The 15099-nt window shown below is 40.8% G+C and overlaps 1 protein-coding gene across 4 annotated transcripts in view; it reads right to left on the bottom strand.

Annotated features, from left to right (window-relative positions):
- The window catches only part of PPP1R1C (protein phosphatase 1 regulatory inhibitor subunit 1C), an 86628-nt gene extending 72243 nt beyond the window's left edge, over window positions 1–14385 (bottom strand). For all 4 annotated transcript variants that reach the window (XR_007768340.1, XM_050916451.1, XM_050916450.1 and 1 more), the window contains exons 1-2: window positions 14150–14385; window positions 11126–11186 (exon numbers count right to left, since the gene is read on the bottom strand). Coding sequence is in view for 3 of the 4 variants with exons in the window: in XM_050916451.1 (XP_050772408.1) it covers window positions 11126–11186; window positions 14150–14230 (142 nt within the window). In the remaining variant the exon portion in view is untranslated. The remainder of the gene's footprint in view (window positions 1–11125; window positions 11187–14149) is intronic.
- Window positions 14386–15099: the final 714 nt, after the last annotated feature.

Genomic DNA, 15099 nt, shown 5'->3' on the forward strand with positions numbered 1-15099 from the left:
GATTCCAGAAGACTGGAAGGGGGCAAATATAGTGCCCATCTATAAAAAGGGAAATAAAAACAACCCAGGAAACTACAGACCAATTAGTTTAACTTCTGTGCCAGGGAAGATAATGGAGCAGGTAATTAAAGAAATCATCTGCAAACACTTGGAAGGTGGTAAGGTGATAGGGAATAGCCAGCATGGATTTGTAAAGAACAAATCGTGCCAAACTAATCTGATAGCATTCTTTGATAGGATAACGAGCCTTGTGGATAAGGGAGAAGCGGTGGATGTGATATACCTAGACTTTAGTAAGGCATTTGATACGGTCTCGCATGATATTCTTATAGATAAACTAGGAAAGTACAATTTAGATGGGGCTACTATAAGGTGGGTGCATAACTGGCTGGATAACCGTACTCAGAGAGTAGTTATTAATGGCTCCCAACCTTGCTGGAAAGGTATAACAAGTGGGGTTCCGCAGGGGTCTGTTTTGGGACCGACTCTGTTCAATATCTTCATCAACGATTTAGATGTTGGCATAGAAAGTACGCTTATTAAGTTTGCGGACGATACCAAACTGGGAGGGATTGCAACTGCTTTGGAGGACAGGGTCAAAATTCAAAATGATCTGGACAAATTGGAGAAATGGTCTGAGGTAAACAGGATGAAGTTCAATAAAGATAAATGCAAAGTGCTCCACTTAGGAAGGAACAATCAGTTTCACACATACAGAATGGGAAGAGACTGTCTAGGAAGGAGTATGGCAGAAAGAGATCTAGGGGTCATAGTAGACCACAAGCTTAATATGAGTCAACAGTGTGATACTGTTGCAAAAAAAGCAAACATGATTCTGGGATGCATTAACAGGTGTGTTGTAAACAAGACACGAGAAGTCATTCTTCCGCTTTACTCTGCGCTGGTTAGGCCTCAACTGGAGTATTGTGTCCAGTTCTGGGCACCGCATTTCAAGAAAGATGTGGAGAAATTGGAGAGGGTCCAGAGAAGAGCAACAAGAATGATTAAAGGTCTTGAGAACATGACCTATGAAGGAAGGCTGAAGGAATTGGGTTTGTTTAGTTTGGAAAAGAGAAGACTGAGAGGGGACATGATAGCAGTTTTCAGGTATCTAAAAGGGTGTCATCAGGAGGAGGGAGAAAACTTGTTCACCTTAGCCTCCAATGATAGAACAAGAAGCAATGGGCTTAAACTGCAGCAAGGGAGATTTAGGTTGGACATTAGGAAAAAGTTCCTAACTGTCAGGGTCGTTAAACACTGGAATAGATTGCCTAGGGAAGTTGTGGAATCTCCATCTCTGGAGATATTTAAGAGTAGGTTAGATAAATGTCTATTAGATATGGTCTAGACAGTATTTGGTCCTGCCATGAGGGCAGGGGACTGGACTCGATGACCTCTCGAGGTCCCTTCCAGTCCTAGAGTCTATGAGTCTATGAGTAAGGCATCCCTGTACCCTGGGACATGGCATGGAATGGACACCAGCATTATAGAACTGATAAGAAATATGGCCTCTAGTTACCATCAGATGATGTTGTGCAGTAGGAGTTACATGAAGCAGTAAGGTCTACCATAATCTTTTGCATGTATGCATCATTTGTTTCACTCTCTCCTATCAATGCCCCACTTTTATACAGGCCCAGTGATGACTTGAGGGCATGTCACTTCTCAGCAGAGATATTGTGTTGTATACCCAGCAAGGTTCAGGAACTTAGACTAGAACCTCTTTTAGGTTAAGATCTGGGCCCTAAGCCTCAGCTCGGCAGAGGCACACACAGTGCATCTCAGGAGAGGAGTGAAAAGGCAGCATTAAGCTATCTCTGGGCTATATGCTGAGCCAGCCCCCCATGCAAGTTAGAGAAAGCTGAAGGCTGCTTTCCTGTATACTGGTTACCTGTGACTGCAAAGGCAAAGGCTACCTGTGACTGTTACAGCAGCTACCCGCCATGCCCTGTACATCAGCTTCAAGGAGGGTTGTGGCATAGGAGGCATTAAACTGGCTCTATGCCCTCCAAGGATCCCTCTACACAGGGCTCCTTCCTGGGCCAGTTAAGCTGCTAGTTGTGGCGCTGGAGTTGTGCAAAGTGGCTGTGATGCAGCTGAGGATCTGAGGCCCCGGTCTCCTTTTCACCTTCAGCACAAACAGCAGACTTTGAGGACTATATAAATAATGAACCCAATGATACATGTTCCGTGAAGGCTAAAAAGCCATGTTTCTGGTGAATGTTTACATTCCAAACTAATCCATTTGTGATCTCAAGGAATAATATGGAGGTATTGGAGTTTCCCTCACCCAATTACTAAGAAAGATAAGTAAATTACAGGCTAAAAATTTAAATTGAGGATAAGTCAGTAAGAGGCACTAAAGCTTCCACAAGCAGCCAGCCAGCCAGCCATTGGGTAATTACATTTGACAAAACTCTATAAAAATATTGAAGGGTGAGGGGGACCCACTTACTTTTGATTTCAGAGAGGTAGCCCTGCTGAGATGTCAAACTTCACTTCTACAGAAGCCACCACTGAAGCATTAGAGCTCAGCTAGCCCCTGTCTTTATTTCAACTTGTCATTGCATATACTTCCTGGCAAACACCCAGGCAATGCTTTGAGGGTCAGACTCAAATTCCATTGAGCTCAATAGGAGTTGGGTCAGGCCCTGTGACTGCAAAATTCTTGAAGGTTAAATCCACTCCTGAGATCAGCAAAGGGGGACATTAAAAATATCTTCTGTAATATCTTACTTAACTAGCAGCTACTTACACTGCACCCAGCACCATGGTATCTGAGCCCCTCTAAGATGGTCCAAAATTCAACTGCTGCCGTGGCTCACTCATCCCAAATGCAAATCGCCTCCCTGTGTTTGCCACGGAGCAGAAAATGTGCCAGAAGTATAAAATCCTCACTCTCATCAAAAGGTTGAATGTACTTCCTGCACATGTAACAAGTGTCTGCTTTTGCACAAGTACTCAGCAAAGAGAAAGCTTTTCATGCCTGCACTTTGTCACTAATGTTTGGAGCATGTTAGCTGTTTAGAAATATTTCCTTTCTGGGCTGTACTAAACCCAGCTCAAATGCAGCTTTCCTGAATTTGTTGGAAAGCATTGCTGAGCTGTTTTGTAAGAGCCAGATTCTGTCACCCTTACATTGAATTGGGTCTTCATCTATGAGTTATCCCACTGATTACTTGCTTAACAAAGCCTAGCATAGTATAAGGGTCAGGTAAGTAATCTGAACATAAGCTGTCATCTAGTACATAGATGGAGAAATGGGATGTTTTACCACTGTGAACATTTTGATCCTATTAGAAGTAGCTATACAAGTGCACTAACGGTAGGATATTTATCTCAACTGTAGGATTTTGCTTCTTGATTCTGAAAATCCCTTTGACATACATTTGTTCTTCTCTTGTTTTCATCAATGTCACTGTGCCATCCAGCCCTGCTAAAACAGTGGCTGCCAATGCCGTATCTGTACCAGTGCTCCTAGTATTGCTAACATGATTGGAGCTGCACCACTATTAGCAGGGGAGGGGAGGACTGTTCATTTTCATTGCTCTTTTCATCTGTTCCTCAAGTCACAGAGTTAAACTGAAAGCAGAGCCAACTTAAATGGTATTCATACATAGCATGGAGCAAAGCCAATTGCTCTGACTTAAAAAAATTAGGTAAACAGTAGTTGTGAATGTCAGTTTTTAGTGATTTACTGCTTTTCTGCGTATTTTATAACCAAGTTAGAAGCTCAGATTTGCAATTGAAAACAGCTGTTATTGGCTTACTCACTTTCAGCTTCCTGAACAGTGAGCAGTTAGGGCCTAGGCAGCCAGAAGTCTAATGCTGGGTAAGCTCAAAAGCTTCTCTCTCTCACCAACAGAAGTTGGTCCAATACAAGATATTCCCTCACCCACCTCCCACTTCAATATCCTGGGACCCACACGGCTACAGCAACATTGCATACATTTGAAAAATATCTCAGAGCACAAATTGTGGGCCCTAGATTTCAGTCTTTATTTAGGTTTCAGTGAGAGTTTTACCTGAATAAGGACTGTAGGACTGGCCTTATAACTGCATACAAATATACATGATGTCTCCCACAGGGCACCTGATCCAGTTCTTATTTACTGCTATATATTTGTCCAAGGTGAAATTTAAGCTGAATTAGACAAACTAAATCCACTTATTAAAATGTGTAATCCAATATATATTAGTCCATTTCTTGTAATAGGTAGGTGTGATGGGGTAGTCTGTCCCTTAAGTCCCTTGGGATCAGCCCACCCCGTCATGTGGTACGGCCCTTTAAGATTTTGAAAGATCTGATATATATACATGGACCTAGGAGATATTGGTAGAGATAAAGTTGTTCAGGAATGAACAGTGCTGGGAGGAAAGCTGATCACTATGTCTTTAAGAGCCTAGGGCCAGAAGCCTTGCAGAATGGGTGAGGCAAGGTTCCTCTCTCACTCAGCCAATTGGGGATGATCTGAGAGAAGGGGACCATCATATATGCTGCCTCCTTCCTCAGAGCAGGGCAGACACCAGCAGGGGAAGGCTGGCCTGCTTAGTGTGATCAACTTGAGAATTAATTGAGGGAAAGGGGCCATCTGACAGAGAAGCTGGCTAAGGCCCGACAGACGTTAACTCACAAAACCACCACCACTACCACGCACAAATTCAGACAAAAATAAAAAAAAATTGTCACAAGGGAAAAAATTCACTTCCCTACCCACTCTGGTAGCTAGCTTCTATTCTGAAAAGTTCTTAGCAGATGGAACATGCAGAGCTACTCTAGAGGGACAGGGAACTCAGCCCTTTGCAGATCACACTCTTATCTCTTTTCTTAGGAGAAGCCAGAGGAGTCACAACAGCTATAATGTTACACCATTAACCAGCATTTTCAGTGTGAGGGAGAGATGGGCCTGGACTGAGGCTCCCATGGTTATGGAGTAGAGGGTGATCCCTTTATAGGAGTGGGGGACTGGTTACTTTACACACAGTTCTCAGAATGTGACCTAATTTAGCCCAGCAGACCAATTATTTTTGCTGGGACATTTGGGATATAGTGCATATTTTTAGTGACTCATCAGATAGCAGTTCCCAGACTTCTGTATGTGACAAATGGGACTTTGCCAGAGAAACTGGATTGAGGTCTGTCCATTCCTAGGAATTAGCATCAGGGGTCATATTGGAAAAAAAGGAATAATGTAGAAGTATTCTTGCAAGCTCCACCCACAAAATTAACGCCACCTATTTTGGAAGCAAAAGTGAGACATCTCTATCAGTAGATTGCGCAGATGTTCATAATATAATAACAGGCCCTCAGCTGGACTCTGCTAGCCTCCTAGGCTTTCAGACCCCCTGTGAGAAGTTAAAATATACCCAAGAGCTCTGCTTGGCTCCTCAGGTGTGGTTTCCTTTTGCTGGGGCTCAGATGTCTTGTTGGGCTCTGCTTGGCTCCTTCTTGATTGAGCCAATAAGTTCTAGTGTTTTCCCAAACCCAAGTCACTCCTGATGCCAAAATGAGTTGAGTTGTCACTCAGAGTAAATGACATGCATCTTCAGAGAAGTACAGTACACTCCTCCACTTTCTTAGACACTTTGATGAGCAGTGAAATAGTTACCAATGTTGACATGTAAAGTATCATCACTGGCCTCTGATTTAACATCTACTGAGATGAATGGGTTTTTTCCCCCACACCTCAGAGCTATTGTTTCAGACTCTCCAAAAACTCAGGCAGACACAGTTACATGGGTTTGCTCTTGGTTCACATTTCTGAAGTTATCTTTGCAACAATCAGAAACACAGACTTCTGTTTGCTTTTAAATGAAAACAAAGGTTCTGGAGAACAAGATGACAGGTTACAGGAGGTGCTGGCATGTTGTGGTACTACATACTCCCTCATTTCGAGCCCTGAGTACCATTCATATGCAGGGCTAAGAAGCCCAGAAGTGCAGCAGAGGAAAAAAGATTTAGAAACAGGAAACAAAAACAGAGTTTAGAAAGGGAGATTTTTACCCAAATATTCAGAGTTATGTTGAAGGCTTTAGGATCCAGTAGGATTCCCAATTCCTAGCATGGCTTCAAACTCCCTATACACTTGTGACACAAGCTGGGCGGATTGTACCAGCAGATCATTTGATGTTATAGTGACTCAGAGACAAAGCCAGTTCATACAAAGAAATAGGCGGCATATTCTGATCAAAGTGAATCTCAATATATTTAAATCTGAGCTGTGATCTGAAATGGTTTTGCCATGAAAAGCCATTTTTTCCCCCCTAGTTATCAGTTTTTTCCTGAGCCATTGCAACATGAGACTCTGCTAGTATGCAGCTTTGGTATATTTTCATTTCAAATGGCAGTGATTTATTCTGCATTGTAGCAGCCCGGGCATGATAAGGAGAGAATAGTTCATGATTATGCCCTGGTTGTTAAAGCAGATTGTATACAGGGAAGGTAGGTTCTGGTTTCTGTTGCTTTCAGCAACACTGTCACAAGATACCCAAAGAAGAATCGAGAGAGCTGTGCCTAATCTCAGCTGAGGCCCTAATTTAGCAAAGTACTTGAGTGTGTGTTTAACTGTAAACACGTACTAAAATCCCTATCCCTTCAGTGAAGCACTTAGGCACCTCCTGAAGAGTTTAGCTGAATCAGGGCCTGAATTGCTTAGACACTATCATTTTATTTTCAGTGCAGCATACTCCATAGCTCCCTTTTTCTCTTTAATTAATTTTATGCTAAAAATGTATTTCAAAGAAAGAATACAATGTTTAGTAATAAAATAATAAGGTAAATAATTAATACTAAGAATCAATAAAAGATTGTCAGCCTGGGCTCTTAAATGTGCATTGAACCTAAGCTGATGTGATTCTCATAGCGCTCCAGCCCCCTTCCGGGAGCCCCTCACTAGCAAGGAAAGAGCAGGATTGAGGGAAGACACTAATGGGGATAGCTTGCAAGGAAGCCAAGCTGTCCGCAGAGACACTCTCTGAAGTGGGGAAAGGAGGGGAGGAAGTGGATCTGAGGACAGAGCCAGTTGTGACAGGGTGGTTATTTCCCATGTACTACAAACATAGGGACCCTGCTCCTGTGTAGACTGTGGAACATCTAAACAGAGTTTCAAAATTATGGAGAGAGGCAACCAAAAGAATAATTATAATACTGACATTCAAAGTATATTGTGCAAAAAAACCCAACACTTTGTTATCAGCTGTAAACATCTAACTACAACCATACACAATAAACAATATACAACAAAGGAGAAATCTTTGAAGGCTAAAATTCTGATTGCAGCAAAGGAAACTTTGCATAGGAATGGCCTACATTGTGCATAGCTCTCTCCAGTTTCATTAGTCCTTTGCTTTCATAAACATCACATTTATCCCAAAATTGAAAATAAAAATACATTAAAATGCATATTAAATACAATAATGTGCCAGATCCTCAACTGGTGTCAATGAAAAACATAACTCCTTTGAAGCTATAGGTCAATTTGGATTTATTATTGGTAACTTCCTACCACAGTCATAATATTGGCAGAATGCCCTCCATCAAAAAGATGTCTCCAGGATGGATGTAGATGATGCTGAGTGGGTTTTTTTAACTTTCATTTTGTTTTAAAGTGATGTTTTGTCCTCTACAGGAAGTTCTGTAGCTATTGAGAATTTAAATCCTCTCCTTTGCAAATTATTAACACTGTTATATGTGGCCATCTGATGGCTCCTACACTGTGTGCAGGGGAAAATACACCAATCAATGTTCCCCTATGCTGTGTGTATCTCTTGAAGCCAGATCCACAAACAGCCTTTAAATCATTTAGTGTGGTCTGGTGTTCACAGTCTCCTTTGATGTAAATGTTGAGGAAGCCAAACAGACTTGTCTTATAGTTTCTGAGAAACTTACCATTAGTTCAAAATTATTTATCCTGAAAGCAGGATGACCTCTACTTACGTCAGTGCAGATAGACTCCTGGTTTTGTACTGGAGTTTGTAGGAGACATGAGGTATGGATGAAATGGCTCAGGAAAGGAAAAAGCCATTCTGACCTTGAACCATTTGTACAGCACAACTCAGATTGAATTTATTATAAAGTTGGTCAAGGTTCAAATAAGTTTTGTTTGTCTCTGGTTTCCAGAAGGGGCTGCAGCCAGATATGCCAAAATATCATAAAAGCTGTGCTCTAATCAGCTGCCTCTGGGAGCAGATACACCAGAAATCGTGCAGAAGAGCCCATTCTTACAAGATTTCTACTTCATTTTTTTCAAGGGGTTGAAAGTCTGAATAAACTTTGTTGAGGCATCTCAATCTTTAAAAGCACATCCAAATCTGAACTCCTAACCCTTAGAAACACCTTTCCTCCAAACCAAATAGTGAGGCTTCTATATACAAATAAAGAGGGAGGGGATGTACAATTGCACATATACACACTCACATCCGTATATATAGGAACTCTTTCCCTCTCTCTCTCTCTCTCTCTCTCTCTATATATATATATATATATACACACACACATAAACCATACATGTATGCACACACACCACTATACACATGCACATATCAAGCATTCACATGTAAATACACTCACACACACAATTTTACCAAGACATACCGTTTCTGGGAAAGCTTTAAGACTTCATTTTTGAAAATAGTTCTAACTTTGCAAAAAATTCAGAAATAAATAAGATACTTGCCTACTTTAACCAAAGACTGAGCCAAGTGTACCAATGATTTGCATGTGTCAATGTTCTTTCCATGGCATGGTTAAAATTTCACTGATACTTGCTGCAGTACTAAATAGTAATAAAAAATGATTTATTTGGAGTTGTATTGTAAGCATTGTATGAAAAGAGATGACAGGCACGCACCAATTTGTTTACAGTAAAAATTTCTGTAAATCAGAGAGGTGTCTTTATTCTCTGTTTTTGATTTAGTGCTGCAACAGGGCTCTGTTTACAAAAGGAAATGTGAGTCTATTTAGAAAGAACTGCAATATGGAACAGCAGTCAAGGTGAGTTTGTTTTAAATTAAGGCCTAGCAACCCTGATGTGGTGTGTGCCACTGAGTCAGGAAAAGGTTAGAGACTGAGAGCCAGATCCTTCTCTGTCATGTGGCTACTATGAGCTGTGCAGCCAACATATTCTGGCTTTAATCCCTATGAGTACAGCTGTGGAAGGATCATCCCTCAACTATCATTGATGTTAATGGGAACGGAAGGTGCTCAGAACCTTGAAAGATTGAACCCTAAAAGAACTGAGATAGAACTAGTCTCTAAGGAAAAAAATTCTAAGTATAGAAACCAAACAACCTATTAGGGCAATGAGAACAAATCCGAATTATTTTTAAAACGTGCTCAAGGCAATTTCCCTCCATTTAAAACAGGAAATAATATTAAAGGGGACTGGTAACACAAAAAGGGAAAATAGATCCAGCATTTTTTTTCCTAGACTCTTATGATTCCATGTTTACTAATGCACCTAGAAATTTGTCTAACAAACCCTTCCCACCAATTCATTTGTGTGTTTCCAGAGAGGCGAATACCCATTGATCTTTGGTTAGGTTCTTATTTGCTCCCCTACCCTGTGGATCGTAGAACCAGTGACCAAAACTATGGCCTTTATGATCCCAGTTGGTATAAAGGATCTGTTATTATCTTTATTTATATTGGGACTAATTTGCTACTTAATCATAAAGTGTTATCTCCAGAAATGGCATTTCAGGAGGTGGAATTATAGCTCACTAGAAGCAAGGTATCACTTTTAGGAGAACCATTCCTTTTTCTTGTATATGTGTTACTCATGGGCCCAGTTCTGCTACCCTTATTCATGTCAGGTAGTTCCAGACCACTCAGATAGTTCTATTGAGATCAGTGGGATTTCTCACAGGGTAAAGATCTACTCATTGTTCACAAAGATGGTAACTGGGCCCTCTGTCATTAAATGGAAAATTAAACACACTCCTATATAAAACTAATCTGTAAATTGCAGCATAAAATTTGTCAGCAGGAATAATGCAAAGTTACATTTATAGAAAATTGGAAATGAACCTTTGTAAATGTACTGGAGCCTTTCAAAAAAGCTTTTAAAAGTAGTAGTGAAAACTGATTGGGAAATTTGTCAACTGCATTATATTAATGGCACAGTAACAGTAAACTGAGCTAATCTTAGATCATTCACTCTATTGACAGGCCTTTATTATGAAGTGGTACTAATCTCTCCGTAGTTAGGCAGATCTCCCTTATAAGCTTGATTTTCAATCCCCACCTCGGAGGAGAAAAGAAACTAATCATCCTGAAATTGTGCATGCTGCTTCTCATCCCAAGGCCATTTTTCAGGGAAGTTTGGTTAAATAAAAACAGATAAAGAGTTTTAAATTATGATATTTCAAAGATTTTGCTGAGATTTACTCTTTAAAAATAATTCTAGTGCTTTCTTTAGCTCATTGTGTCTCCAAAATGGATTGGTCTAGAAACTCCAGTTTTGCTTTAGCAACCTTGTGGAGGCATAGGTATGTAATTAAGCATGTCCTGGCCCCAAATCATCAACTCTCCCAAGAAAACTTCTGAGGGGAGTCTTTGGTGAGAGGACAAGCTCCACGAAGATTTTTTTGTCAGAGCAGAGAGAGAACAGACACTATATACTTCAGCAGAGAACTAGAGAATGGCCCTCCTACCTGGAAGTACCTAGTTTTATTAAGTTCTGCACTGCAACTGACCTGGTTCCCTCTAGGAACTGGAGAACCAAGAACTCTGTTAGTTTAACTTAACTCCACAGATTCCCCCCAACATCCCATTGGTGAAGGGGAGGGCGTGTGGAAGGGGCAGCTGGGACCACTCCCAACCCACAGAGACAACTGAGCTCTCATTCCATGTGCAACAAGGAGAGTCACATGTAGGGTGGATTGCTGGCCCTACTGAAGTCAAGGGGAGTTATGCTATTGACTCCAGTGGGACCAGGATTTGTATAGATTCATAGGTCTTTACTGTGAACAGATGTATGGCCCATGATCTGGCATTTAGCGCCATGAACATAGTGCTGATTTTCTTTTTTTTGAATATACTTATTTCCTAAACCCATATTGCAAAAGACAGGCCTTTTGTTCCCCTACATCAGTCTTGTAATTTAGAAGATACATTTTTACTTACCTGAGGGTGAGTGTTCATTCATAATAACTAGTGATGCTGGTGTGGGCCTTCTTTTCCTGATCTGTGAAAAACACAGGCCCAAGCAGAGTCATTAAACATACCTGCTACCCTACATCCAAAACAAAGAATACGTTGTCAGGAGTCTTACTGAACAATGTAAATGGCAAAAGTAAGCACATGGAAAACAGCTTTAAAAATTTTGTCTTAATAGCTGTGAGTGTAATAATGATCAGAATCAATTCAGGTACAACATACTGCAGGATCAGTGTCACTGGCTAGGATTTTCAAAAATCCCTATGTGATTTAGGACTAAGTCACCTGAGTCACTTAAAGTATGTCCATGCTGCACACTCCTTTCAGCAGCATGTAGAGTACAGGCACTACATACCCCACTGGCATGGCTATGAGTAGAGTGTAGATGGTGAGGCATTGCTTAGGCAAGTAGAGTAAAGATATACCAGGCCTGACCCCTGTGGGTAAGTACCCAGCACGACTCTCTACTCTCCAAACAGTAACTCTCCCATCCACACAGTTATTTGGAGCAGCGTAGTGTCCTGCTGCATCCCTTCTGCTGGAGTTTTTGCATGCCACAAGGAAAGGCTCTGGCAGTAGGGAAAAGCTTCAGCATGGGGGAAGCAGTGGGGAAAAGCTCTGGTAGCACTGTTCTGCTGGAGCTTTTCCCCGCTGCAGGGAAAGGTTCCAGCAGTGGGGAAAGGCTCTGGCAGGGGGAAGGCAGCAGGGACAGGCTCCAGCAGCTGCCAAGCCTTTCCCCACTGCCTTCCCCATCAGAGCTTTTCACTGACGCATGTAGTTACACACTGCAACGTGGACAAAGCCTGCTTTTCACTGTGTTATGCAGCTGCACCTACCCTGCCACCACAAGTGTAGACATAGTCTGAGGTCCTTTTGAAAATATAACCCCTTATCTCTACTTCTGGGTAAGAACCTAAGTTGCTATGTGAACATGGATTTCTAGCACTACCGCAGTTATCACCAACAATGATTAACTGAAATCTCTTTTTTAAATCTCTCTTTCTATCATTGACGTTGCTCTGACTGTGAAGCATATAAGCAGAGCAAAGAAATAACAACTAGATAAATGATGTCAGTGAATACAGGAACATTAAAAAAAATCCTATCAATCTATTTCCAAGCAACTAAAAAAAACCAAAAAACTAATATTAATATTTCCAAAAGGAAATTTCTTAAGTATACTGCATATTGCAGCTGTTTATATAGTTAAATCTGAATTGCCATAATATGGGTTCCTTTTTAGTTAAAATCTTCACAAGTTCGCTTGTGGTTTTATGGTTCCATTAACATCCAGTAGAAATGTTAGACAATTAACTAACATGATGTTGGAATAGTCTCTAATAATGGACGTATCTGGGAAGAAAGCTTTTCTAAACTTTATATCACAGCCCCCAGGCTCCTGGCACTTATGCAGCAGAATATAATAGTGTGCTCAAGAATATTTAACCCAGACACCATTTTGAGACAATCTCTCTGTCGATGTGTTGGCCCTTTTTTAAGTGCTTAGGCAACATCTGCACCTAGCCAGGGCCCAATTCTACTCTTAGTGGAGGAAATCCACAGTTACTCAATAAGGTTTAGACAGTTACTCCAGATTGTATTGATGTAATTTCTTCAAATATCTAAAATAAAACTATAGGGCACCTAGCCCATAAATAAAAAGTACAACATGATCAAAAGGGCTTCCCATAAATGTGGGGCAGAACTTGGTTCATAATATTTTACAGCCCAGAGGAATTTAATTACTAGCCCAATTCTGCAGTCCTTGAAGGCAATAACTTTCATTGGTTTCAAAAGGTGGTGGACCAGGTCTTGCTCAAGTTAATAGAAGGATCATTCTCAAAATTATAAATATATTTTAGTAAAACCATCTCTGGACAGGTTGAAGGCTGCAGGAAGTTCTTTGCCTGTACCCCCCTCCCTCCTCTCCCCTTCCTCCATGGCCGCCAACAACAACTCATCTCTTCCTGGCAAAGCCCGCCTCTTCTTAGGAGACATTACATCAGAAGATAAGGAAAAAGATGTCTGTCCTCCAGATGTAAACGATTACACTGCCATCACTCTACAATGGAATTGTCAAAGCCCTATTACGTCTTTGGTATCATTTAAAACTAGATGTATCAAAACAACAGTAAATTTACAACAGGGAACAATGATATAGTAACACTGAAGGACTAGACCAACTAACAGGTATTATCCACCTCTGCCTTCTAAGATTTTATGGTTATCATTCCTTAAATATAGAAGTAGCTCTACACATCTCTATATATATGTGTGTGTGTGTATAACTAAAGAGAGGTCAGCCTGTAAGAAATGCAGGATTGGACAGTATATAAATTTACAGGTGAGTCAGATTCAGCTGTCATATATACATACAGTATATCTATATTTCTGAATGTGTGTATGTATATATAGTCACACATATAGCCACATAGATACGCATGAAATACTTAGCAAACAGTAACAGTGATGTAAAGAATTCAGTATTAGAAGTATTAAAATGTGGGGGAATAACTCAATAAGTTACTATCTTGCAGCATTTAAATGAGTTGCTCCAACACCAAAATAAATTGCAAGCAGGCAATCTCTTAACCAGGATCTGCGATATTTCCCTTCAACACAAATTATAAAATGTATATTTTGGTGTATATGTAACAATACATTTCAGCTACTTTTCCCATATTGATTCAGCTTGATATTATGTCTTCAGATAAAGTGTGCTTATCTCTTGTGCAAAACATGTTAAAAGAATAAAGTCAGACAGCTAATATATACTTAGAAAAACCTGTGCGAGTTAAAATGTGCATTCTCACAACAGAACAAATGCTGCCCCGTGTTACATTGGCTATCCCAGCATAACTACATTGATTTCCATGGATTTAATCTAAATTTACACAAGCGTAAACTGGAGAAGAATTTAGGCCATGAATATTACCTATTCTCATCCCACACCCAGTCCCCCAGGTAGTGAAAGATACCTGTCTTCCTTACCTGTTCAGCTGCTTCAGGATCTATTTGACTCTGAAATAATGGCACAGCAAATTGGATCTTTTTAGGACTGTTTGGCTCCATAATAATGATGAGGAGACTCAGAAGAGAAAAGAGCCCAGATTACAAGAAATCAAAGAGTCGACTCAGTGATTATCCCCTGGCACACTCCCTAAAGCCACACTGAATGCCTCCTAATAACAGCTGTAACTCCCGAGTTAGCAAGTGAATCTGCAGGAGCTGAGCAATCCCTTATTCCATATCCACAGTGATGCCTCTGGCTGGCTCTTCCGCCCCCCCCCCACTTCCAATCCTTCAGATCCTCTCTGCACAAAGCTGAAAGGAACAATAAGCTAATTGTGTACCAGGTCACTTCTACATATGCCAAGCATTCACTCAGAAGCTAATTGAAAATGCAATACTAGCCTTGCATGGCCTGGTGCCCTGGGATTTGAAAAAGAGGATCTATCCATGGTACATTACTGCTCAAAAGTGCAACGTAAGCTCCCTCTGAGTATTGCTGATGGGCCCTTAATTATTGATGAATAGAAATCGGGAAGTTTTGCAATTTTAGGGGTGGAGGTAGCAATAGAGCTGGGTAGGAAGCAATAATTTCATCTCTTCTATAGTAGTTACAGAATGCCTCCCTCTTCTTGTGCATCACTCTTTAAAACATGCTTCTCCCAGGAAGCTTTTCAGTGATAATTCTACATAGACAGCTCCACTTCTTTGTTCCTGAACCTTTAGCTGATGGATTATGTGGGCCAGCCCCATATTGTCAGTCTCAGCTTTCAGACTGTATGCACTTTGGAGCAACGACTGTGCTTTCCTCTAAGCTTACAGAGCATCTTGCATCTAGCAGAAGCTTGATAAATAATAGCAATAATAATTCCTTGTGAATCTAATTTGTTTTTACTCTGCATTTCACCGGCATACAAAAATAGTAGAGGAGG

This window comes from Gopherus flavomarginatus, chromosome 10, assembly GCF_025201925.1.
Source record: "Gopherus flavomarginatus isolate rGopFla2 chromosome 10, rGopFla2.mat.asm, whole genome shotgun sequence".
Lineage (NCBI taxonomy): Eukaryota > Metazoa > Chordata > Testudines > Testudinidae > Gopherus > Gopherus flavomarginatus.